This window comes from Lepidothrix coronata, unplaced genomic scaffold, assembly GCF_001604755.1.
Source record: "Lepidothrix coronata isolate B3197 unplaced genomic scaffold, Lepidothrix_coronata-1.0 Scaffold115, whole genome shotgun sequence".
In the NCBI taxonomy this organism is placed as follows: domain Eukaryota; kingdom Metazoa; phylum Chordata; class Aves; order Passeriformes; family Pipridae; genus Lepidothrix; species Lepidothrix coronata.
In genome coordinates this window covers 794,816-822,764 of record NW_016690295.1, presented here as the reverse complement: position 1 = coordinate 822,764, position 27,949 = coordinate 794,816, and the positions used below count along the sequence as shown (strand labels likewise).

Sequence of the window (27,949 nt, the reverse complement as noted above, 5' to 3'; positions counted from 1 at the left end):
TGAACATCTCTAGCAAACTGGAGAGACTGGGAGAGACAAGGAAGACGGCAGTAGCAATGCAATATGCTCTGGTATCAAAGGGGGATAGTTCACCTATGGTATAGCCAAGAAAAAAGGTAGGCTGTGTAAAAAAAAGGGAGATTTTATGACTGAAAAAGGAAGACTTTATCCAGACTTCCTTTCTCCTGGGGATCCCAAAGACTTATGTAAGGACAATAAAAACACTGTCAAGGTTATTTTGCCTTCTTTTCTTTTTTTTTTTTTTTGGTCTAGATCTGCACATTGCTAGAGCCATCTGAAGTAAGCAGTGCCTGACTTTTGAAATTTTCATTTAGTCTGTCTCTTTACTTCAGCAATTATGTCTCCCAGAAGAGAGGAACATCAGAAAATAATGAAGTTACAGAAAACCTCAACGACTTGTTGAAAAGAACATTGTCACACATGGATACAGAATGGTCACATGGATCATAGGAAGAGAAATGTGTCAGATGAAATAAGAGAATTTGTACTTTAGTTTTACCCTACCAACCTGAAAAGATCAGTTGTTATACAATGATATAGCAGTACTTTACAGGTTGCCTGACACTCAGTTGACCCTGAGCAGTATTTTATGCAACTCTAACTAAACTTTTACTGATCCGCTCTTCTCTTAAAATCTGAATAAGTGGCTCTATTATTGTATGCCCCAGTAAGAGCTCTGGAAAGAATTTGGTGGCAGGAAATATCCTTGAAAACACACTGAGCATGTGAACTACTCCATGTTTCTCTCTTAGATGGTCCTACAACAGCCTGGAATGCTCTGCAAAGCTTCAGGCATCATGCAGGCATGAGCACTTCTGCAGAAGACAGATCAGTAAACCCAATTTAAAGCAGTCAAAATCACTGTTTTGCTGCTGGCTGTGGAATAGGGATTTTCTGTTGGTTTTTCAGATGTACATTCATAGTCTCTGAGGTGAGAATGGTACAATAATTTTAGTGCTCAGGCTTCCATCACAAACAGCTCTTGGTGTTGGTGTGCTACCTTTATCAAAAGAATGCTGTGGTTAAACTGTGCATGATACCAAATCTAAAGAATAAGATTAAATACATGAAAGCTCTTGGTTGAAAATTATTGTAAAAGATGGAAGGGAAAAAAGAGAATATTCACCCACTTTAAAAGTTTTAGAGTTTGTCCTTTTTTTTTCCTATTGGAAGAGTTTTTTTACCCTTTGCACTCCATCTTTACCACATGTCTGAAGCTTTTAGGTTTCATTTCTAATTTAAGGGTCAATCTTGAAAGGTGTTTACTCCCAGGACTTTATTTTTGACTAATAGGTTGTGTTCTACAGTGTGATGTAGGTTCTGTCTTGTGACATAAAAAAATATTATCCATAAAGTTGTATAATTAGTTCAGAGAGTGTTACCATTAAATGAAGGAAATCCAATCCTTCAGTGGTGCTGGGTCAGCTCACACATCCCATCTCCTCGAATTAGAAATGGTTCATCATTGAAAGAAAGAGTCTTCTGCCCAGGTGGATGTAACTGGAGCCTCTATGATCCTGTCAGTTCTCTGAAACCAGAAGTTTCAGCTCCTCGGAGCACCCATCTGAGGGATTGGCCTATGGACTCTACTGGGAAGAGGAATTCTAAAGTAAGCCTCAGTCTCTTTCAGAGATCTGTAATTCTGACTGCATGCTCAGTCTAGGTTAGCCATGTCCAATATTTGTTCTTTTTACCACTCTTTTAATAAGGCAAAAAAATTAAGAAGTCAGGGGTCTTTTAAAATATCTAAAAAGAAAGACCTCAGGAAAGGTGAGTTAATAAAATGGTCTGTTAAACTAACCTTCATTTTATGGCCTGAAACTTGGAAAACTGAGAGAAATTATGTAGTTGCAGTAAAATGGAAAAAAAAAAAGGTTCTAATCAGTTTTCTTTATAATGGAAACTGCCCTAGAAAAATATGCCTGTTGCTTCAGAATATATCTAACTGAATTTAATCAGCTGTGGATTACTGCACAATAGCTCAATCAACCTCAGGTCAGGAAGAATGACAGTAGAGGAATTATTTAGTAGAACTGTAAAAGAAGATGTGTGTTCAATAGTTCATTTGACTTCCTGGGATTGGATTATCAAAGTTATCAAAGTAACATGAAAAACAGCAGCGTGTGATTTATCTCTCTCAGGATCTTATGTACCGAGACTTAGCCCTGACATGTGACAAAACATATTTCAAAAATTGCATGAATTTTTATGGTGTTGCCCAGTGTTGTGTACACCCTGTGCTTTAGAGTTCATATAGACTATTTTCTTGAAAAATGCAAAGCTCTCTGGATGGACTCTCCACTGCTACTCTGGCTGTCTTTCCTCTTATTATTAGAGCAGTAACGGAGGGGGATTCAATTAATCCAGAACAATGATCACTTAACTTAGACCAGATATAACCTGGATTAGAAAATCTGTATGCTGGAGGTGGATTTTATTTCAATAAAGTTTCGGTCCACTCTCGGAAACCTCTAATTGCAGCAGGTTACTTTGGTTATCAGAACTAAGTTTTCTGCTGGGTTAACTTCCCCTACCTACCCATCTCCAGTTGAAATGAGGGGATTTCTGATTCTGGCAATTTTTAAAGGTTCCTGTCAGTGTGAAAACTGCATTTCTGTCTGTGCCATAAATACCCATTAGAGTAGAAATTCCTGTGATTTATATAACTGGCTGTGGTAGGGGAAATGTGTGTTTTTCTGCTTTTTTACTGTATTTTTAAAGGTTGATAACACTTTCAGTATCGTACTGTGTAATCAGTTACCTGTTCAGTGGTTTCCTGACTGAAAAAGACCTATAAAACCATCAGTAAGTATAAAATAAGCATGTTCTTCCTTTTTCATGGATTCTTTTAGAAATGGAGGGTCGTTCTCTGTGAGTTTTGGATAATTTCCTAAAGATATTGTTGAAATTGCGGGGTAAACTCTGCCTGTGTTATCCTATTACCAGCAGAACCTTTGTTGACATAAGCTTCAGCCCCAGTACTCAGTAGCATCCCAAAAGGGGCTTGACTAGTGACAACTGAGAAATATATGAATTATAGAGAATAAATGCCAGTTTTGAGGGGAGTATTGAACAGATCCTTGGCCTGTCTCTATAGGTACTGTACCTTAATCCTGAGAGTGCCTGCATAGCTGCCTAATAGTTCTGTGTCTGTTTGGTGGTATGAGGCAGCACCAATGCTCTGTCTGGTGTTCTTCTGGAACAATTTAGTCAGATTGCTCTGTAAATATACTGCAACATGGACTTTAATACATTTCTGATTCCAACTGTTTTGTCTTCCCCAGGAGACAAAACTTTGGCTTGTTTCTGAACTGCCTCTGCCTAGTTAGTGAGAGAAGTGAGTGCAGAGGAGTATGCAGGACCTGCCTCCAGGGCAGGAGGATCAGGAGTGCTTGGGGTAAGGGAGCCTTCCCAGGACAGGCAGCAGTGACAAGAGATTGGTGTTGTGACCACACAGGATATTTCTACCTTTCTCCCTAGGAAATAAATGCCTCTCCAGTGTGTGCCAAATTGCAATTCCACTGAAGAAGACTTGAGGAATTACACTGCTCGCTCAGGTCTGCCTCTGGCGTCAGATTCCAGCCTCCTCAATGTGTTTATTTGGCACTTCTCTCACTAAACTCTTTTGCTACTGTGCTGTTACTGGCACAAATGCAAAAATGGGAACAAAACTGCTCAAGACAATCTCACTTAAAAGTTAGTCCCCTCTTGAAAAGTGTCTAACCCTTTTAACCATCCTGTTTTGTGCGTTATGGACTGAACATCGTGTCACCCTAATCAGGAAGCCTAATTGCTCACAGCCAGTTGTGTATATTTATAACACATTGTAAGCCTGATTTAGTTGTGTGATTTATATTATTTTGTGAGCTATCACATGGAAACAGTGAGGTACTTCTTGGTTAAGGTGCTATTTAGCAGTTAGACTCATAATGGATCCCATCCTCCTTGATGCCATTACATTCAATGAAATTATTTTTATCCTGTGGTACCATAAGTCATGAACAATGACTTCAATCTCTTGGCTTCCATAAACAGAGTACTACTTTATCACAGATTTGATATACACACACACAAAAAAAATTATAAAAACCAAGGAACTGTAAATACTGTGCCAACTGCTTGGAATATTTATTAGACAAGCTACAAATTCTTATCATCTTAACCATTTTAACGTAATTGAGAATAAGTGAAATAACCAAATTAATTTTTATCTGAAAGGGAAATAGTGCAAATCACAAACCAGCTGTAGAGTTTTTGTCTGAGATGGTAGATCAGTTTCATTCTTAATCAGCTGATTTTAGTAGATTTTGATTTTCTTTTTAAATGGGCTGTGTAATAGCTTTCCCTGAATCATTTATATCCTTGGTGAGATTTGATATATTTGATGTTTTTCTGGTTTAGCTTTTAAGTCTTAAATGATTTTTCCCATCTTTTATTGAAATTGATACCTTCATATCTTAACACCTTCCCTGTATTCCTGCTGCAATTTAGCATTTGAAGTGATTTTTCTCCAACTAGTTCTTTGCTTTTTTTTTAGTTGTGTTCAAGTGATTTGGCAGTGAACAAATTTGGACAGTTTTTCCATGTTCTGTATAAAAGCTGTTTTTTAAATGTTACTGATGACTGTGTAGGGTTTAGAGCCAGCCGTCCCTCTTGCCAAATTGTTCAAGCTATCATCCCCCCACAGGCTGCTGGTGTGACTATTCAGTATTGCTCGTGGGAGGATACACTTCCAGCTTGGTGATGGGAGATAGTGCTATCTGTCATTCCATTTCCCCTATCCACGGGTGATCCTGAAATACCAACTCTAAAAGCGAAGTTGCTACAATGAATTTTCCATCATAAATATGTTAATATTTATGAATGTTCAAAGGGGCTTGTTACTCAAGGGTACATCTCGGTCTTCAGAGTTATGGGATAAAAATATTCTTGTCATTGGAGAGCTGCAGAAAGAGTTTTAGATTTTTTATGTCCGTTCTTTTGTTTTATGACTCGTGGTTCTTGTAAGTAGTAAGTCTGAAGCAAGTTATTTTTATGGTTTCAAATGCACATATCTACACTTAATGTGAGGTGTTGTGCTTTGTAACTGTGCCAAGCAACAGACTTAGGTGTACTGTTAATATATTTGTCTTCAATGTGTGCTTCATTTGCATCTATAACGAGTGTTGGATATTTGCTGAGTGAACCTAAAAAGATACAAGATGAGCTTCTGTCAGGATTAACTGGAACATAGTTCTCTCTGTGTTGGGGCAAGAAGAAGGACCAGAAGATCTCTCGAAGTCCATTCAATGCAGCAGTCTTTGATAATCTATTTTCAAACTATTTTTGGTCTTTTAACAGAAGAGCACTAAGGTGAAATTCATAAACACTCATTGATTAGTCAGCATGTGGATTTTTAGGGCAGGGATTTCATATTCAAAGAAACCCGTTATAGTGTCTGACCCATGATAAGAATATTTCAGGAGCTCTTCTTCCTGTTGAAGGGAAGGTAGAAGAGTTGCAACCGGTAGCAGAAAGTTCTCTCTGTATGTGGTGGGTTTATTTTTATTCTACTGTAAATAATTTCTGACCTCAACATTTTGCGAGGCTTAGACAAATATGGAAAAATTAGATCTTCTGAAAGCCCTTAAAAGTCCTGTGAATGTTCCTGTGCCAATAAGCAGCACTAGAGATATCTTTAGTATCTCTCATGTTGTAATATTCACAGTAGTTGGTAACCATTGACTGCATCCACATTATTAAATTTTTTTTGAGCCTTTTACATAGATATCTCTGAAAGAAAACCAGTCAGTCAGGCTCTGCAATCCGTTTGAATTATGTATGGAGAATACACAGAGAAAGCTTCACAGCTTGTTCTTTGCATAACAGCCTATGGTGCGTAAGATCACCATATTCCCTCACATTAATACTTCCCCATTTACCATCTGCAAGCAAGTAATTGCAAAGCTCAATTTCTTTAGCAAACTGTTGCTCTTGGAAGACTTGTGACACGGAACAACTTCAGCTTGATTGGTATTTATTAACTGGTGTAGATAGCTTTAAAGTGGAAGGCTTTTATAATTTTGCTTAGTCACTGATGCGCAGAGTTTCATAAACATTAGTGCCACAGTCTCAGTCCCATTATCTCACTGCTGGTGACCCTGTTCATTCAGCTGAATGTTGTAGTGTCTAGTCTCTGCAGACCTCTAAAAATCAGAAAACTTCCATTCAGTGACCTAAGCAAAGGCTTAGGAGTCAAGCTTCAGACACCTATTTCAAAAGCCATGACCCTACAGTGTCAGAAACATTATGCTTCGTTTCTTGGCAGGGCTTTATTTTATCTATTAAATTGAAAAATTATTATTATTAAAATCAGATTTGGTAACGTTAGGACTGGATGTTGCAAGCTCACAGAAGCCTTCAAGGGCTGAATCACATACCTCCCAGTTCCTGTGTGGCTCTCAGACCTTCTATTCAGCGTTGCAATTTGTTCTGTGTCTGCTTTTTTATTTTATCACAAGATAGGTGTGCACCAAAAGAAATTAATGTATCCTCTCCAAGGCAGATGTGAGCTCTACCACAGAGTCACTGCGTAGCCACGGAAAGAAGTGACCTCTGAAGACCTTCTAGTCCCACCCTCCTGCTCAAAGCTGGGTCAGCTGGAAAAAGTTGCCCAAGACTATGCCCACTTAGGTTTCAAATTCTCCAACGTCAGTAATAGCTTTGTTACACTAATAAAAAAGATTTAAAATGACTGGAAATTTAAGCCAGAAATACAAAGTTAAAGCATAAAAAAAATTGGGCTGCATTTTTGCATGTGGACATAATGGCTTTTGATTTATGTGCCCAGCTGAGCCTTACTGACTGTATTTGTTTAATTCAGATGCTGACTAGTTCTCACTAAAGCTGTTCTTGTCATCTTAATTCATAGAAGTATTTTTGATGGCCAGATGTTAAGGAGTTGTAAAAGTACCTTCTCTTCAACAATTAAAAGGGTAGAGCTCCAGAGCAGTGTCTCATATGACTAAAACATCGTGGTTATTAAGAATACAGATTCAAAGAGAATAGTTAGTAGTATTTTAAGAGTGCCATATTGGTGTGGAAAATTAAAAGTTTTACTGCACTTGCAAGACACCAGACCTGAGATAACTGTGCATGAGCCAACTCAGATGGTTTTATACCGTGTCCCAGGGCCTGGGTAGGTGAAGTCAAGCTGAAGGCTGTGCCCAGCCACAGTCCCAAACGGGGTCAGTCCCATGGCTGGGGAGCTGCAGTGTGTGGCAGGTGGTGTGCTGGCTCAGGGAACTGCAACTGGTCCAGAGCATGGCAGTGTGTTTGCTCAGCCACAGAGCTGTGGTACCCTGTACGCAGCATCCCATCCCATCTCTGCTTGCGGGTTTTTTAACAATTTGAACTAGATACAAGTCCTCAGCCTTTATCTGTAAGGTTTGCTGCATGGCCTAGGTCCAGGGTAGCTAAATATTTGTTCACCATTTCAGGCAGAAGAACATAGCTGACAGGTGCTTTCCTCTGGTATTACAGGGCTCTCTGCTAGAGCTCTAAAACATGCCTTGGTGGAATACAGTCTTCCAAGGGATATGCAGTGAAAACCTGCAGGATGGACTTATACTGGAAAGACCATTTCTGTGTCACTGACACCTTAAACATTAAATATCTACAAACTTTCATCCCAATCCTGTACTGTAGGCTCAGTCTCACAAATAAATGAACTTAGCTGTTCCCAGACCTGGAGGTGGTACATCCCCACAGTTCCATGTGCTGTCAACTCAGATGTGTCCTGGGATGCCATGTGTCCTTGTAGGATGAATCTTTATTTGCTGAATGGTAAATCCCAGCCATATGTACTTGATTACATTACGTAGTGGATATTTTAGGCTTTCAAACAGAGAGGTTTTAATGGTGATGGGCCATGTAGTAGTGAAATACAAAGTGTTTATGAAGAGAAAGAAATGACTGGATTTTAGCGAAGAGAATGACAGGATTTTAGTGAAGAGGCTTTCAGTGGTATGTCCTGGTACTCCTGCTGATTTTGTTCATTACAGTGCAAATCAAACCAATGGGGCAAAATAAGTTTCAAAATCAAAGCGGCAGATGGGTGGAGAGAAATAAGGCATCGTTTAATAAATGTAGATGTTATATATGGATACAGACAAGAGGAAATGAAGACAGCTCATCCAACTTCTCATAAATTTTACATGCATTTGTTGCCAGCTGGTTTCAGAGGGATTTGTGAGTGCTAGTGCATATCAAATATCAGGTCCATTTCACATCATTAGGGAAGGGTAGTCCTGATGAGAGCAGAAGGGTGGAGAAGACTAGTTCATTAGGGAATGGTCACGTGGAAGCAGTGGTGCCATGGTTTAGAATTGGAAGGATACACATCCCTTTGTTTGAGTTTTATCCAGTGATAACTTGTACCAAGGTCCCTAATTAATGTCTTTAGATTTACTCCTTCTCTTTGCTAAGATACGACTGATATGTTGTTTATCTACCTGAAGGGATTAAACAAAGCATGTACAAGAAGAATAAATCTTTGCTAGGATTTGATACAAAAAACCTTTTCTGAAGCACGATTTCAGCGCAGCGACTTTAATTAGTTTTCACAAATGCTTCCAATTAACACCCACAGTGTTTACTTTTTAGCTACAGAGAAGCTTCACTCACACAGCAAATAAGAAAAGGAACTCTGACATAAACTTTCAAGTGCAACTTAGCAAAAAAACTGAGAGTAACTTCTTGCTAGGAATTTGTGGTCTTTTGCTTTTCAGAAAGTTATTTGCTTTTGCTGTAGGTCTGGGAGGTTTATTCCTCTGGATGGTAATAAAAAATAAACACAGAACACATGCCATGATTTTCAGAGAGATGTTATGAAACCTACTGTCGCTCTGTGTTTTAATCACCCTGATTTGTCTGTGGACAGGAACACTGAGTAGTCTCCAATTGGTAGTATTTGAACTGTGACCACTTTTTGTTTGCCTTTTCAGGTATTTTGTCTTCCTATGTTTATGGCATTTGCTGGAGTTTTATTTTCCTGATTTGAGTTCCCTAATTGGAATTGCAGCATGTGCTTCAAGTTCTTCACATGAGCTGCTGCTGCAGGCCTGGTAGCAAACCCTGCCAGATCCTTTGAGAACGACTTTGCAAGTAGCTCTTCTGACAAGTGTATACACCTCTTAGGTGGAAATGTTGTGCAGAATATGGGTGGTCAAGGACTGTATAAAGCTGGGACACTTTGCTATCCAAAGGCAAAGATTTGTATGGTGATAAATGAGGCGTAATTATACCCTAATTTTAGTAAGTATGTATGTTGTTATATGGACTAAATTGAAGCAGCATTTAGCTGGTGGTAGTAGGGCAGTGAACATCAAGGCAGCATCTTGTTTGGTTTGCTCAAATGAAATGTAACCTGCTGGTTCATATCATGGCTGAGGTGGCAGTCTCAGGACCAAAAATGTCCATGTTATTTTGATCTGTCTTGCCTTCTTTCAGTGTGGCATGGTGCCTATAATTGACATCTACAGTGTTAGTGACAGAGAGCAAGAATTTCGGAAAATGCACGAGGCTGGCTGGCTCTGTGACCTTCATATACATTTCTTAGGCTGACTCACAAAACACCACAGAAGCTTCATGTTCGCTTGCAGTCTGTTTAGGCCACTTAACATACGTAGGACAGCAATGTTTGCTATGTGGAGTACAATTTACTCACTTGTAACTTATATCAGGGCAGATTTAGAAAGTGGGTGATGTGAAAGACTCACAGGTCTCAAGTAGCTTCTTGCTATTCAGCTTTCTGAGACACCCATGTATGAGAATTTTTGAGCTTTGGAAAGATTACCAAAATTACTATGGAATAAATGCTGCTCAGGATTTTAAAGGTTTGGATATTAATTATAACCCTGAGTCTACTACCTTCTGGAGCAATCTCCTGCTGCGGCATAATAATAAGAATATAGCTGTATAAACCCTCAAAGGTTAGCCAAGATGAATTCCATACAGGAAAATGAGATCATTACGCAGTCTGAAGTTGTCAAGTGGTCTTCAATGCCATATATATTGCAGTATGCAGAAAAGGTAGAAATTTAATGCTCATAGAGGGAGAGAATTTAATCATGGAATTTCATTACAAATTTAGCTGTGCAGGAAGCACATCTTTTGAAGATGCTAAAAGGTTTAAATCTGAGAAGTCGGGCAGTAACTATTCTGAAAAATGTGGATATACTGCAAATCAAATTGCAAATCATTGCAAATGAAAATCTCGTCCAAGGAAATTAGCCTATATCTGTGCAAAATCATTGTTCATTGAAAGGTCAAACGGGATACTGGAAGAATTGGATAGGAGGTAGTAATTTCAAGCCTTTGAATCTCTATAATAAATGGAGTCTAGTAGGTTAGCAGTACCACAGACTGCATCATGGCTAGCTAAATGAGATACAGACAGTACTTAATCCTGTAAAAGACCTTAAAATTCCCAGGCAATATTTTACGTAAATGTCAGGATTTAGAAGTATAATGTGTATAAAAATAATAACGTCAGTAAAAATTATGCTGGGAGCTCTTAATGAAGTAATTTAAATTTGCTGCATTTATTGAGAAAATGAAGCTATATGAAAAATGTGGTAGGGGAAGACCTGGATACAAGTGCCCATGTGTGTCGTTTTCCACATGAACAATCAGTTTGACAGATCCTGAGTTGCCCTTAATTGGCAGTGACTGATGGATCCCAAGAGTCTCTCTGCTTTGACCACAGGTGTTAAAGTGTTGTTTCAGAAGGTAAATTTTGAAGTAAAGAGCTAAAATTAAATGACAAAAAAAATAACGAGAAAGGAAACAAACTGAAATTATTGTAAATTCTACCAAAACAAAAATGTCAATCAAAGCTGGTGTAATATGCCTAAATATTGGTATGAGAAACTGTAATTCAAGAATATTGTTCTGGACTGTTGTTTGCTTAATACTCAATGAAAAAAAATATTTAAATGGGTTTTGTTAAGTTTAGGGATTGTCTTCACCTGTGGAATTTTTCTTTAGGGAAATCTCCCAAGATTTAAGACATTTCAGTGCCCAGGTTGTGTTTTTGAGTTCAGTCCATTTTCTGTGCCCCTTGCCCTCAGCATCTCGGGAGCTGCTGCCCTCAGCAGTGCCGGGCGTTGGTGCGTGGCAGACTCAGAGAGAGGAGCAGCAGGTGGAGAGGAGCAGCAGGTGGAATCCCCGGCAGCAGGTCAGGAACTGCTGCCTGTTTCCTTCTGGGTTTCTCAGCCGGCCCCAACCAGCTCTGCTTATATTGTAAAAAAATATTGACACTATTGCCAGTTGTTTCTAGGGAGCAGGAAAGGCAAGGCTGGTGTACGTTCTTCTGTGTTCATGTTTTATGCAAACAAGGTTTCCACCCTGCTGGGAGGCATACTAATAGCCACATTAACATACTTTAGTTTTAAAATAACATACTCCTAATTAAGCAGGATTTAACCAAATCTCTCCCAGACTGCAATAGGAGGCTAGTAGCAGTACTGTTCCTGTATTGTGAATTGAAAAGGTATGATGAATTTTAGTTTCAAGTTACTGCCTGGGTTATTTTTAATCCCTCACCTTTGTTTTTTTTTTTTTAACTGAAGGGCATGAACAGCAATTGTAATATAACAATTAACTCCCAAACATTTCTTTAAAACTCCCAAACATTTCTTTAAAACTAATGGATTGATTGTGATGAGATGCCTACAGAGAAATTTTCTATAATAGCTGATGAAAGGCTTGGAATTGCTTGTTGCATGATGAGATATTTAATCTAAGGATACAAATTCTATGGTGTTGCGTTCTCTTAAGACTTGGAGTTAGGGATTTTTAGGAAGCAGTGGATGATAGAGCACTATAATAAGCAGTTTACTTGGAGATGGTGTGCTGGATTTAGAGATTTTCCACAGCTACCAAATGGCACAGTCCCAATACTGTGTTACTCCTAAGGTGTAAGCAAATATTCTAAGAAAGAAGCAAGCCAGAATTTGTTGCTTTAATTTGAAAATGTTCATAGTTGATTCTTCCAAAAAAGCAGTTTCTATCTTTAGATGGAAACAAATCCTGCAGCTCTTATGGTATTCAGGCCAAATAATTTCTGATTTGAATGAGGGTTTTACAGGAGTAAAAGCTATTTGGATTTTGTCCATACTTTTAGCAGTTTCAAAAATGAGGAGCTGTAACTTCAAAGTTATTCAAATGACGTGAAAACCCATGACTTAAATAGCACAGTAGATACCTACCAGCTCCTCCCAAATGAACTTGGCAGTGGTCAGTGAGGTGACATTCCTCACAGGGTTGTAGTGGAAGTGCACATGTAACAGCGTTTACTGAAAAGTTCTCATTGACTTCAGTGATACCATTATTTCACCATGTAAAATTTTTATTTACAAGGGGTATTAACTGATCTACTCTTCTTTGCACTGCCAGCGATATGTTAGCCATTAGAATAATGAACAGAAAATTGCTCATATTGGTATAATTTGCTTTTATTTTTCTTCTGAGAAACATCTTGTGTGACTGCGGCACTGCTGATATAAAAAAAAAAGTCCTTTTTGTGAACTAATCCCGTCTATTGAAAAGAGCCCTCCTGCCCAGGCAAGCTGTATTTCTCCTAGGTGTCCTGGGTGCTGTATTGCTATTGCTGTGGTGAATTGAATTCTTTTGTGAGGGGCAACCCACCTTTGAAAGGACAAGATCACAGGACACACACAACATCATCACAGCTAGTCAAGAAATCAATCTTTCTGACCTGGAATACAGACAGAAAATTTTGTGTCTGATGTGTAAGAATTGTCAGGTAGAGTAAGAGTCATTCATTCAAAATAGCTCGTAACTCTACATTTGGACAAGGTTAAAAAAAAACCCAAAAACAACCAAAAAAAAACAACCACAAAAACAAAACAAAAGAAAAAGCATCATGAAATACTGTTATTGCTGTCCTGACTCTCGAGGAGACTTTCATAGTATCATCAGATTTTGTGTGTGCTAGATATTGGTTTGGTCCCAAAGAAGTAATTCTGTGCAGCAAATACAATGTTAGATTATAATTTCTGATATAAAGTAAGATTTTAATAAAAATTAATGTGGCATGCAAGGCTAAGTCCTACTTATTGAAACCAAAACCTGGCTTTTAATGCTCTCTGTCATTCTTTTAAATAACTATTTAATAGTGAATATTATATTGTTTACTTGGACCTGCTTTGAGTCAAGGATTGGATTGCAGAGGTCCCTCTCAAAACAGTGTTCTGTGGTTGCTTTCTGTTTCCTCTTCCTTTTACAGTCCTGTTCTCAGCTGTTAGAGAGAGGTTTGATTCAGAGAGGAATATTAGCAGCTCTGTTTCATACAGTTCTAACTGCATATTTGCATATTCCATTTTTAATGTAACTTATGTGACTAATTTCCTCTGAATCCACTCCAGAAATAAAGTAGTTACACTTGGACTATTGTGATTTAATTGGCAGTTTCTTTTCCTGTATGAATCTGTTATCATACCATGAACTGCCACACTGTTTCTTGGAGTCATGATTATTTATCAAGTTTACAGTACAGCGAGCAGCTTGCTGCATCTTATGGTTATAGAAATACAGAGATTTCTAATGTGCTCTTTAGATTGTGTTTTTCTTGATTTATACAGTCTGATCTGGCTCTGTTCAGGCATTTGGTTTCTTTTTCTGAATAGTGATTTTTCTGTTCCATACATTTCCAAGAAATAGATTAGAAGTAAATACTGTACATTAAAAAAAAAAAAAAGGTGCCTTTTGGATTACTGGAAACAGCTGCTATCCAACTGGGACTAGAACGCATTTCTCGGGCACTCCTCTTTAACATTTAAAGGTCATTTTACAGACGAATCCAGGAACACGAAGAGATGAAATTATGAACTCTGAATTTTGGCCAAGGTTATTTCAGCAGTGTATTCTATCACTGTGTCAGCTCTAATGCACAGTCTTGGTGCTTGTATGCTTCTCACTTCATGGCCCCTTTCTAAAATATTGTATCCAGATAAACATCAGAAGTTGCTCTTGCATCAGCTGTGATATGAATATCTGATTTCAGTGACAGTGCTTGTTTCTGACTGGATTTAACCTTTGTTGTGATCACATTATTGTAGCCATGATCTATCCAATGACAGTCCCTAAACGGGAAGCAGTCACACACTATAAACTGGAGTGGAATAGTGTTCCTGCTGAGATTAATTCAAGCATCCAACGATCTGTATATTGAGAAGAATAATTAAATTTATATAATTACAGGTCTGCGTTTAAAGATATTTTGAAATTTAAACACCCTTTTGTTGGCAGGATTAGGATTGCCATGAAGAAATACGTAGCAGCTTCTGTACCTCTGCTGCTTGCGTGGCTGTTGGCAACTGTTGGCAGTGTTTGGAAAGTGCCTGTTCCACATTTATCTCATGTTTGCATGTTCACTGGTATAAACATGTACACACCTACCTGGCAATCTACGAAAAGACATTTTGTGCCTTTTTTTTTTTTTTTTTATTAATCCTGCCTTGCTGCATTAAAGAGCTGGAAGGAATGTTCACCTAAGAGCAAATTTGTTTTCTTTCCCTCTCTTAATGTTAACACTTACCTTTAGTAAGCTCTGCTCTGTACTGAGAGATAAGCATGTGAGTCTCTCCTGCTGTTAGTGGAATGGAAAGGCAGTGTTCAGTTCCTTTGTTGCTATGCATTTCTGTTGACATTAGCAAGATCTCTGGATATCTGCTGCCTCTTAATCCCGACACAGTGATGTGGATGAGCTCTTGCATCTGCACAGAGTTCTCAGGGCTCCATACGGGCTGTGGCTCCAGCTGCAGAACCACAGCCTTAGGGAAATCGTGCAGTGTTAATGTGCAGCCCCGGGATTTGGGAGATCCAGGTTTTTGACTCCCCTTTTGTAACTTCTGGTGTGACCTTGCAGATTCATCTGGCATCTCAATTTATCTCTCTGTCTTGCAAAGTGTTGTGAGACTCAGCTGCTAGCACATGGGCTCGGCGATACTTACGATGCGATGTGCTTAGAACAGGAATTGAGTACTGTCTTTGAACAGTACTCAATAAATAATAGAAGCGAAATAAAAGAGATTTACGGCCCTGATAATAAAGACATTACTTCAAGAGAACAGTTATTAACAAAAAATAACAGATGTAATATTTCTTTCTTCAGTATCCCCCTCCTCCGTAACATAGCGTTCACCTGCCAGAGTATCAGAGTTTCTACACTATTGGAATTTATTAAGATGCAACAATATTTCTAGGTAGGACCTAATGATCTGGAGGGTGAAATCCTATTTGCATGGCTGGGATTGGAACTATGGATCATTTAGAAAAAAACCCAGAATGAACCCAAGTAGTGAATGTGTCTGTTAGATGGTTCAAGGAATAGTTGCCAGCACAGATCACTTATGTATCTTACGTAAAGCTTGGTTTGTGTAGGGAGCTGTGTGAGTTTACTGATTGCTGTTGAAGTGGAATTATTTGCTGGTATGTTGTTTCTGTGCCTTAGATTCCAGGACCTTACAAGAGGATTCAGTGAAATGTCCACCTAAGCTCTTTATGCATAGACATGATGTTTGTGAAGGACCAGAGAATGGACCAAAGCAGCCCCATCAACCCCTTTGAAAGCAACGTGTGTGCTTCCCACTCTTCTGTACTAGATTCTTTTGGGCATTTGAAAGAGTGTGTGCATGTGTAGGGCTGAGAGGGGAAATGTATTTCTTTTCTTTCCTGCCTTTATTGTGGGAGAAGGCTGCAGTTCATGTGCTCAAGTAGAGAAATCCTTGGCTTGTAGTCCAAGATGTGAGCTGGAATGAATTGTTGTAGGCCTCATTTATCTAAATAGACCTGAGGAGGTTTGACAGCAGCTGAGATTTTGGCTTGCTGAATGCAAAGGTTGTGACTGTGAAAGTTCATTACTTTCTCTGGCTTTACATGTGGAGAGCCTGAACTTCTGAGATTAGATTATGCATCTCTGTCAACAGTACAAGTTAGGTATGGTAATGAAGGAGAAGGGCTATACTGCTTTTCTGTTTTTGAGGTCTGTCCAGATCAATCCCTTGCATCACGTTAGTAATTTCCCTCGGGTGGTTTATCTATTACCAGATAACATGAGGTTATTAAATACGTGTGCACAGCAAGCCCTCCTTATCTGCTTGTGCATTGTTACCCTCTGTTGCAAACACTCTCTATACACATGTGCATTACAAATGACATGCCTCTATCTGGTTATAAATATTTTCCATTTGGAATTATCTGCTCCTGCTACAGAGATGAGAGGTGATCACTTGAGCATGAAAGATAAGGGACCAGAGGTAAGGAAAATAAAAACGATGAAGCACTGAGCTGCATATGAAATAAGTGACATAATCCAGTGTAGAACCCTATTAGATAAAGTGCAGCACACAGGTTCTCTTACATGCATAGCTGCTGCCATGAATTCAAGTTAGTACATGAATTCAGGTTCGTTGCCTACAGAGGAACTGAGAGGGAAGAGAGGAGAGGTTTTGCAGCAAACCTGTTATAACAGGCTTTCTTTGCCAGAAAGTAAGTTGGCTATGTTAATACATTCTGTTTTTCTAAAGGCTGTAAAATTGTTACTGGAAGAATGGAAAAGCAGCTTTTTTCTACTCCAAAGACTTTGAGCCACAAAAAAATTCAGGTAAAGAAGATGGAAAAATCTCGGTTTAAAATTAATTAATTGGCTTGTGTGAATTTTGTCCTTTTGCCAGTTTACTGGTCTTTCATGCAGAAGCAAGATGTACCTGATGAGACAGATGTTCCCAGTATGGCAGCAGCAGCCCTCATGGTGAACTGACTTCTCGTGCTCTGCCAGGTGGCTGCTTTGCCTTTGTGCAGGACAGGGGATCCTGTTCTGACCTGCTGCTCAGGGTGTTCAGGAAGGCTCTAGGAACCTTGCCAGAAGCAAGCTGACCAGTGGTCTCTTGGCTCCAAAACCAGGAATTAGCTCCGCTGTATTCTTGCAGCTGCTGTAATGATTTGCCTTTAAAAGTGCCCTTTATGATCTAAGAAAATATCCAGCACTTTGCTTTACCTGGGGACCAGAGTGTGTCTTCTAGGCAGCTCAGTGAACACGCAGAGCTAAAGCATAAATATAATGAATTGGCAGGATTTTGTCCCTTTCATATAATGTGTCAATCCACAATTTCTGGCACAAGGGAGGCTAATTGTTAAGTTAAACCCCATTCTGTATTGAAAAGTAATTCCCTTCGCAGTAAAAGAAGCCATGTTTGTGCCAAGTGCTAAGGTTAAAGAGAGACATGGTAATTCCTGGGCCTTTGACATGAAAATAATTTTTTCCCTAAAGGTAAAACCACAAGGTTTGCAGAGATGGCAGTAACATCCAACATACATTCTGCTGTGCCAGCGTCAGCAGGGACTTTCAAGCTTTAGGAAATGCATTGTTATGAGAGAGCTTTTATTTATTTATTTATTTGTTATTTTAGCTCTGTTGGCAGACTTACAGCTAAAAAGAGTTTTAAAAACTCAGTAAAATGCATCTGTCTCAGCAAAGCATGAGTGTGGGGCTTCATAAATGTAATTGTTCTGAGAGATGTGAGGACTCATTTAAGAACTCAGTGTGGGAGTACGTTAAAGCATGAAAGTTACCGCAAGTGAGACTTAGTTGGTTGTTCTCTAAGCTCCTCTGTGACTGTGAGGCAGTAATTTGTTATTTATGACAACACTGTATCAATAACTGTAAAGTTTGAAGTCTGAGGACAAATCCACAGCTGCTGTAGGACACTGGTGAAAGGGCTAAGACACCTTATGTCACTGAGCATCAAGCCTGATAACTTCTCAATTTAGGGAGAATAGAGGCTTACAAAAAATAGGCACTTTGGGTTGAGGCTCGATGAAGATCATGATCCTCACCTACATACCATCGACAGATGGTTTTCCTCTCGAGGAGCTCCCTGGGGCATATCTGAGAAATCTTTTGCATATCATATGCCCTGCTGCAAAACCTCCAGCATTCAAAGAGGAGGCAGGACTGTGGTCTAGGTCACCTCTTTGAACTGGGTCTGGCCGCACAGGCCAAGGAAGCTGCAGTGTTGCAAGGAGAGCAGTTGCATTGCCAGGGCATCTCTCAAGCTACCATTTCCTCAGACCATATCCTGAAAGGAAGATGGTTTGTGAAGGGATTGCATCAGCTAAATGATCCCTTCATGTACAATCTCTGTAGCTGTGGGATGTCTGAAGCCCTCTGACTCCTTATGCTTCTTGCTCCATCCTGCTCTGCTTCTGTGCTTCCTGAGAAGGCAAAGTTGCAGGAAGTCTTTAGCGCTGCTTTGTCATGCTGAGTAGGGAAACTTGACAAACAAAATCTTTGTGGATTTGTGAAAAGCAAACAAACAACCTCTTAGAGTGTTTGAACTTAATTATGTTAATATTAAACATAATTATGGCACGTTAATTATGTTTTCTACATTTGTGAGGAGAGTTGTGCTGTGCTCTCCAGACATCTGTACCACACAGAGACAGGTGGTAGAGTGCAACATTTCCGAGTGCCAGATCGGCTCCATTTTCCCATTCCATATATGGCTGCTCTCTCACTCCAATTGCAGATTCTCATTCAGCATAGTCAAATTGAGTCCTTATATGAGAGATTCTGTGCTGAAAGGCAAATGCATCTATCTTTATAAGCCTGTTTGTTTCCATAATTAGACACTGAATCAACAGTGTATTGAAGATGACACATTTGCTTATTCTCTTTCTTCTCCCCATGGTGGCATAAAGCAGTGAAGCACAATAATTAATGAAAAAGACTGTTTATTATTCAGGCAAACAATCTTGAAGTGGAAAAAAGCAGAACATGTGTTAAAATGATATTGCTGATGACCATCAGTGTGCCATCACAAAGTGCATGATTAGTTCTGAGGGGAAAGTTCCGTCGTTCAGGCCAGTTGGGCAGGGTGCTCTAAAGCTGTCAAACACAGTTGAACTCAGATTTCTCATGTAAAAGTCAGGAAGATGTGGAATGCATGAAAAAACCTGACTCAAGTATTTTGCTAGGCCATCTTTAAAGTTCTTCCCAAAATAGTGACTTTTTAAGCTTCATTTACATGTCTGCTCTGTCCTATGGCTGAGTGAAAATGATACATTTTTTTTAGTAGCCATATCTTTTCTTCTGGGAGAGTGTGCCCAGTGGGTGTTGTAAGACAAAGGGTGCACATAATGCTCTGCTCAACACTCTGCCTTTGCAAAGCAAGGTTGATCTGTTTTAAATAACAAAGGCCAGAAAGTGCCTGACTGCAAAATACTGCTCTGTCTCCTGTGGACATGCTACAGAATAAGGCACCGCTTGTGGGCCAGGGTTGAAAATTAGGTAAAATGCAGCACTTTCCTCCACCCCCTGAGTCTGATACTGAAGTCCAGGAGAAGATTCCTCCATACTGACTGACCATGGGTAAACATGCAAGGTTCCCCTGAGATCTGCTCAGGCCATTCACTTAGTTTGCAAAAAGCTGCAGTGTAAGCAGAAAATTGGAAGTGTGTACTGCCCAGTAAATGTCACGGCTGTAATATGCACTGAAGTCATGCTGGTGGCAAGCCAAGATTTGGTTTCTGTTCCATTTCCACCTGTTTCCATACTACGCCTAGCTATGAAAATTATTTTGTGTTTACTCAAGCTTATGAAGTCAGTCCACACTAGGAAAAGTATGTGACAGGAGTAAGAATAGCCCACTTACTGAAACAAAGTGATTGAGAGAACAATGACTCTATCAAGGCTACTGATTTTCGAGTCCTTGATTAGAAACTGCTTTCCTTTCATACATCTTATACTCAGTGGTGCTGCTGCATTGTTGTGGCAAATAAAGCTTCCTGGTATTGCAAAGCTATGTACAGCCACTCACACCAAGAACAAAGCTTTGATCTTCATGTTTTGATATTCACCCTCCACAATGTTACATTTCGGGAATAGAGAACTGTTTTGCTCTATTTTTAGGTGGGCACAATTTCAGTAACATAAATGTCTTCTTTTGAATTTAAAGTGCTGTTAGCTAGTGGTTGGTTTGATAGTTTTGTGCTTGCTACAAATCTCTGTGTGTTAGGGAATGAACAATAAGAACATGTGGCTTGGCACAAGTATGATAGAAATGAGTATGTTTTTCTGACTTTATAAAGGAGAAAAAGTGTATTGATCAATAAGCAGCAAATCTAATACAAAGTAGAATAGTGTTCCATGCTATGTGTGTGTGGCTCATGTTGTTTATTCCAAGCAATGCAGTCATAGACAAACAAATTAAATAGATGTTGGCAGTATAATCTGTGAAATTCTAGGAATATATCCAATAAATTCCTAAAATATAACCTCATTTTAAAGTACTGTGATGGATATGGTCAGCAGACTATCTTTTTTAATTCTTGTTTTTATGAAAACCTGTAAGTATCAGCACTTTTCTTTGGTATTCTCTCACTTCCATGCAGAGTTCATTTACACAAAGGCATGTGGCATGCACAGTCCTGCAATGCCTGTGGAACTAGCTGCACAGGCATCACACCTGGAGGCTGCCTGAGGTTGTCTACAAAGAGGGATCAATTTAAGGAGTTTTTGTACTTGAGCATCTTGTCATTTCCTCCATGTCCTAGAGAAGTAGGTCACTAAGTTCATATGGGTTGTAACAGTCTTAGGTTAGATTACCCCTTGTGAAACAGCTCTGTTAATCTTTGTCGGATTAAAGAGGACACGTCCACCTTCTTTCCAAGAATGAACATTTAACGTGCCTAACAAGGTGTGCTTGCTTTTAATTTTTTGTTGCATTAACCATTCTAGTGTGCACGTTGTCCAGATCTGTCTGAGGTGACCAGTTCCCAGAGTGGTTGGCTGATCCTTTGAGAAGCTACCTGGGATCAATGCAGAGATGTCCCCCGGTGTGTAGCTAAGAGCAAATTGCACTGCAAATGCACAATAAACAGAAGAGAAAGTCTCATTGCTTAGGTTTAAAAGAAAAACTGGGTTGTATTTTGTTGGGAAGCAATTTGGGACAGCCAACATGACAGAAGTTGTACTTCCCCATTGCACACCACTGACTACAGGGATGCTGCTCCTTCCTCTGCTGGACTCTGATGCCCTTGTCTGATGGGATGGCCCTTGTCTGATACAGCCTCCCCTCTGCTCAGTGCCCCAGGGCTTTAGGCCAAATGCAGAAAAAAAGTAAAACTGCTGTTCTATAGGGCTTCAAGCCTAAATAGACTGAAAATGAAGAAGTAAGTGTGGTGATCCCATTTTGCAGATGGGGAATTGATTATGGAGAAGTTAAGTGGCTTGCTCAATATTTCACAGAAAGGACTAGACAGCACCTAGCTTTTAATGCAGATTTGATGATACCCAGTTTAGCATTGTGGCCGCAGCAGCATTATTCTGCATCACAGCAAAGACATTCCTTGATTTGTGGAGAGATTTGGAAGAAAGGGAACTTAATGGCACCAAGGGAGTTCTGAGTGGTACCATAACATGAATAGAACATAGCAATGGTAATAAAGAATAGTAGTGAAGAGTGTTTTCAGTTAATAACAGTGAATAGCATATTTCAGCTGCACATATTGTATTTTCTCAGGCAGTGGTCTTTAAACCAGAGATATAATAGCTGTTGGTTTAAAAGTTATTATATTTTAATTAATAATTTTTTATTAATTTATTAATTTTACTAGTCTTTGTTCTGCTGAGAAAAGAGCATAAGTCATGGAACTTTTTAGTAGAGACAGAGAAGGGTTGTCAAAGTTCAAAAAGAAAAATTGAAAGAGGAAAAATAATCAATTTTATTTTTTTTTTTTCTTGAAATATCAGTAGAGAAAGTTCATGGACAATTTGGGCATATTTTTTTCTGGAAATATAAGATAGTTATCTTGTTTGTTGTTACAGTAATATACTATGCACTTATGTAGCTATGGCACTCTATTTTGTGGTGTGCTAGTGTTAAACAGTGCCAAGATTCTGATGCCAGTCATATAGGCTAAATAGTTACATCTGAAATTTTTTTATTACTATATAATTTATGGTCCTTCTACTTTTTGTTTGCCTCCCCTTTATACTATTTGAGAATTCTCAGCAGTTGTATGAAAACTACTCCTGTTTTACTGAAATAACAGGGTTTTGCGTCTTGTCGAGCTGATACTTCTTGTTAGCACCTAATTCTTTCCTTTCTACAGAAGAACTCAAGGAGAAACTGCAGAAGTATGTTGATGAAGTGAATGCCCACAAGCCTGGCTTCATCAAGGTTGTTCGACACACCAAGCAAGAGGGGCTGATCCGGTCCCGAGTGAGTGGATGGAGAGCAGCCACAGCACCAGTAGTCGCTCTCTTTGATGCCCATGTGGAATTCAATGTGGGATGGTATGTGTCTCCTTGAATTTCTCTGGCCAAGGCACTTTTTCCAAGCACTGATTATAAGTTACTGAATGACATTTCTCTTGCATATAGAGAGTGAGTTAGCATTCTGATCTTTTTAATGGTGATTCAGACACTGTCATGGACACGAGCATGAAAAATGTGTTTGTGCTGTGTAACCTGATCTAGGTCCATTTTTATGGTTTGAGTTATCTGCTCATCTAATAACAGTGTATTAAAATGATATTGGAAAACTGCACATTAAAAACCTCCCCTAATAATGTAGCTCATTGCCCCTGAGGGCAAATTTATCTTCTTTTCATTAAAAATATTATGATTCCTTTATGTTCTGCAGTGTAAACAAAGTGTTATTTTGGCACTGAGGTTGCCACTCTGCTAAAGCAGACATAACTAAAATAATATATTTTATATTTGCTCAGTCTGGATTTAATATCTCCATTGCTTCTAAAGTAAAAATGATGGTAAAAAGGCAGGAGTCTCTGTCCCTAGGATAGATCTATTATTAACGCTGATTCTGATGTCCTTGATCATATTGAGAGCCTGAAGTTATTGTCATTTGGTAGTGAGGGTATAAATGCTCTATGATATGCAGATACTCATTTCTTCCATCCACCAGCTAACATCAAGGTTAACAATAGGGCATCCTAGAGAAAATATTGCAGTGTGTTATTTTGGGCTAGACCCTGCTCTGTTAAAACTCCATCTCAAAGCAAAGGGAGCTCTAAATGGGTAACAGCTTTAGGCTTTACCCTTTCTGAACTATAGGGCATAAGCTGCTATTTATTTGGTGGGTGGACTAGATGATCTTTAAAGGCACCTTCCAACCCAAACTATTCTATGATTTCCATAAGTGTTATGCTTTTGCTCGTTTAATCTTAACACTTTACCTTTTTTTTTCCTAGGGCTGAACCAGTGCTCACTAGGATAAAAGAAAACAGAAAAAGAGTAATTTCTCCATCATTTGATAACATTAAGTATGATAATTTTGAAATAGAGGAGTATCCCCTCTCAGCACAGGGGTTTGACTGGGAGCTGTGGTGCCGATATCTGAACCCTCCTAAGTCGTGGTGGAAACTGGAGAACACAACTGCTCCAATAAGGTAACTGTGGCCTAGATTAGTGTGTCACTGATGGTGCTCACAGCTGGTGAGTGGTCTCAGCTATGTCACAGGTTTTACTGACTGTAATGTTAAATTATTTACATGTCCTTGAGCTGTCCTCTTCAGCTTTTGTCCTCATAACCCTACACAGTCTTCATGAAAAACTCTGGGTTTCAGTAATCTTTTAATAGGTTTCCTGGCAAAGTTGTATTCACATATGCATTCATATATTGTATTCATATATGCATTCATACCCAAGGAGGCCACTGGTACCTGTACTCTGGCTCACTGCAGAAAGTAAGTGTGAAGCCTGTTTTCACCATCTGCAAAGCAGAATCTCAAATAGCAGTGACAGCACAAGGGGATCATCACTACCAACCAGTTTACATGAAGTTAGTGTAAGGGGTATTTTTCATCCAGTCATTCTGTCCTTTCTGGCAGGCACTTTTTTCAGGAGCTGTTGGCTTAAACACTCTGAACTGCGCTGACCCATGTGCTGGGCTTTTGAACAGGACCTAGAACTGGAAAGTAGGAGATAAAAATTATCAGGTTTGCCACAGACATATGTAAAAAGAGGTGATAATTTCCACATCATTAGAAATGATTATCTGTGTTAATGAACTCTGTTAATGGTATAAAGATATTCCTATGAAGACAGGCTGAGAGAATTGGGTTTGTTCAGCCTGGAGAAGAAAATTCTTCAGGGAGATTTATGGCACTTTCCAGTACCTAAAATATGGTTCCAAGAGAGCTGGTAAGGGACTTTTGACAAAAGCAGGTAGTGATAGAAACAGGGGAAATGGCTTTAAACAGAAAGAGGGCAGATCAGATATCAGGAAGATGTTCTTTACTGTGAGGGTGGTGAGGCACTGGAACAGGTTGCCCAGAGAAGCTGTGGCTGCCCCATCCCTGGGAGTGTTCAAGGCCAGGCTGGATGGGGCTCTGAGCAACCTGGTCTAATTGAAGGTGTCCCTGCCCATGGCAGGGTGTTGGAACTAGATGAACTTTATGGTCCTTTCCAGTCCAAGCCATTCTGTGATTAATTATGTCATTTTTTTAGTATGGTGACTTTTAAAATTAAAAGTATTTAACCACAGAATAAAGAGGAAATCTACTTTTCCATTTTACCCCCAAACTCTGTTCTTTATGAGGACTGGGGAGTGAATTTCCTTTATGAATATTGGATGTTTAGGGTTGTTCCCTATCCCTTTCCCTGGCACTTTTTATTCAGTGCAATATACTGCATGTGTGTGTTGGATAATTAAAACAAACCAACAAACCAACAAACACAGCCATGTGTACTGATTGATGGCTGCTATCATGCCCTCCAATATGCTTCTAGAATTATAACAAAGGGAAGCAAATACTCTGAGAAATACTTCAAAATAGAGCACTAAAAGGAAGAGTACCTTGTCATAAAGGAAAAATAACTTTTGAAATGATGCTAACTGCTTTTTCTTCATTAATAAATACATCAAAGACAGTAATTTATTGTTATAAAGTGTTTACTGTAGCCCTTAAAAGCATAAATATATAGATTTCTGTAGAATAGTACAATTTGTGATTAAGACATCCTATAATCTGTTTGAAAGCAGATGTCTACACTTACTGTAGCTTGAGTGTTCCCAATAAAAGCAGGATTATTTCCCCTATCCTGTTAATTAATATCCTGTTGTTACCAGAGTGCCTGATACCAGCATAGTAATCAGAAAAGACCTTTTTATTTCTTGCTGTTGCAAATTATAAGATATGAGAAAAATGAAGAGGCTAAATGACTTTGTGTTCTTCTCCACTGCATCTCATAAAGGTGAAATTGTAGTCTCCGTGCTTGAACTCTTACCTTATTAAGATTGGCTCTGTGTAGTGAAAATTGGTTGGTTCAGATCATGACATAAATAGAGCTTACTGATTCAGTAAAGATATGTGATGTATTTAAGTTTGGCCCAAGACAATGAACTAATGTAACAGTATGCTGGTAAGGGCAGAAATTTCTTGATTCTGTATTAGAAAACCTTATCTGGATGATCCTGTTCAAGAAATAATATCTTTTTTTTTTTTTCATAAACTTACAGACACAAGTTTTCTTAGCTCTAGATGAACCTGGCTTCTAGCTAAACACACAAAACTGCTCATCAGTAGGTATCCTTTGAAATGATCACAGATAAGGAACTTGAGGACTTAGCAGGGACAGAGACTGGAATGGCTGGTGCCTCAGAAACAAAGCTAGGATTCCTGGATCTAGTACTGTCAGCACTGAAACCCTGTCTGTTCTGGTGAATATGTATATGCAATAATTTTGAGTCTATTTTCCTTCAGTGGCACTTATTTCACTTTAGAATGAAGAATATTAGGAGACAAGGCTAAATAAATCTGTTTGAGAAATACCTCCCTGAGAACCTGTTTTGATGCACTGTTTTACCCAGCAATTATAAATATCATCTATGCCTGAATAATAAAATTGTTCATAATCTATCTGCTGATTTTGGTTGCTGCTGGCTTGTTCTTCCAGAAGTCCTGCATTGATTGGATGCTTCATAGTAGACAGAGAATACTTCCAAGAGATTGGACTACTGGATGAAGGCATGGAAGTATACGGAGGAGAGAATGTGGAGCTGGGAATCAGGGTAAGGAACGCAGTTAGCCAACACTGGTTTCTTATGTTTAAAATACAGCTTGTTTCTTATTGCAGGGGGGAAAATAGTCAAAAATGTAGGGATGATGGCATGCAAAGGAGATCCACAGATCTGCAGGCAGATGAATTTAGTTTTTGAGGAGGAAGGAGGGGGAAAAAGAGAAAAAGCTCCTATATCTTTTAAAGAACTTAAACAAAGGCAGAAATACAGAATTTAGGATTATTCTTTCATTCACGTAACAAGGCTAGAATTTTGCAGAGATGATACCTAAAACTCCCTGCTTACCTGTGATCCCACACTCTGTAAGGAGGATAGTTTCTCACAGGTGTGATGGGAAAAGCCTTTCTAGATTACTTGGTTTATTTAAATTAGGAAAATCACTGTGGAGCAAAGTAGAATATAGAGGCATTTATGCTGCCTTCCAGAGGGAAGGGAATTAAGATATTCATAAAGTGCATAAGTGCACATATTTTCTTTTTCCATCATATGCTTTTCACGTATTTACTCTTTGCAATATTATGTGTGATTTGTGTGTTTTCTCTTTATCTCTTCACAGCTAAATACCATTCTGAAAATACAGTGCTGTTCTGTTTGAGAATCTCTCAGGTTTTTTAAACAAGAGAAATTCTTAGATAGATAGATGGTAATGAAAAATGGTGCGGTGTGTGTTATAAAACTAAATTCTGAACCCTGCTATGAAACATTAGTGGAAGCTAACATTGTATTTTGGACCTTTTAGTTGCCAGAATAAAAGCATACTCTTGTACAATAGCAAAAAAAGGAACTTATTTTACGAATATAGAATTCTCTGCTGAGACTGCAAGATATAACAAAAAAACCTCATTCTTACTTCTGGTTTCTTGAAATTCTTTTTCTTCTGCCTGTCAGGGATAAAGTGTTATTTCAGCAAGAGTGAAGCACAGATCCCCTTTCAGTTACACTGGAGCACTTTTTTAAGGAAAGGGAGAGTGAAATGGAAGACTGCTTCTTTTAACAACACCATTCTCCTCACTGTGAGGGCCAGAGAGCTGCCTTCTGTTCTCAAAACCTTGTTTTGCAGCTCCGTGTTGTGATGATTTTTCTGTTCTTTTTTTCAACTGACAAAGCTGTTGCCTCCTCGTGAGTGCAAGGAGTTTTCTCTCGGTTTGCATCATGAGATGATGTTCTCTGGTCTGCTGTACTTAGCCTTGCAGGAGCTAATTGGGAAGAGTATGTTGATAGACAAGACCAGAGAGACACAATTGTCTGCATAATTGAAATTTCGGAGTAGACTGGATCACTGGAATAAGGCCTGACACTGCTCTGATTTCCTTATGGCTTTTCGTCTGTCTCCGGGGAAGCAGTGCCTGACCTACATAAAATACTTTCATCTGTAGCAGATTGTAGTGTGCAAGGTAGCATAATATATGCTGCCTTATCTGTCTTTATCGTGGCTTGGATCTGGCTATATGAAAACATATTACTGAGCTGTAATGTATAGATTTTTTTAGCAGTTTATTACCAGCTCTTTTCACACTTCTCAGATAATATCAGGATAAGGCTGAGAGGAGACCTCGTTGCTGTCTTCAACATCCTCATGAGGGGAAGCAGAGGGGCAGGTATCTCTTCACCCTCGTGACCAGTGACAGGACTCAAGGAAACAGCATGATGTTGAGTCAGGGGGGATTTAGACTGGATATCAGGAAAAGGTTTTTCACTCAGAGGGTGGTTGGGCACTGGAACAGGCTCCCCAGGGAAGTGGTCACAACATCAAGCCTGTCTGAGTTCAGGAAGCCTTTGGACAATACACTCAAGCCTGTGGTGTGACTCTTAGGGTG

The 27,949-nt window shown here is 39.1% G+C and overlaps 1 protein-coding gene across 4 annotated transcripts in view; it reads left to right on the top strand.

Annotated features, from left to right (window-relative positions):
- GALNT18 (polypeptide N-acetylgalactosaminyltransferase 18) overlaps window positions 1–27,949 on the top strand; it is a 228,079-nt gene that overhangs the window by 127,893 nt on the left and 72,237 nt on the right. For 3 of the 4 annotated variants that reach the window (XM_017824981.1, XM_017824979.1, XM_017824980.1), the window contains 3 exons: window positions 22,201–22,384; window positions 23,302–23,499; window positions 26,009–26,123. In XM_017824981.1, coding sequence (XP_017680470.1) covers window positions 22,201–22,384; window positions 23,302–23,499; window positions 26,009–26,123 — 497 coding nt within the window. The remainder of the gene's footprint in view (window positions 1–22,200; window positions 22,385–23,301; window positions 23,500–26,008; window positions 26,124–27,949) is intronic. The other variant, XM_017824982.1, reaches the window with a different exon arrangement.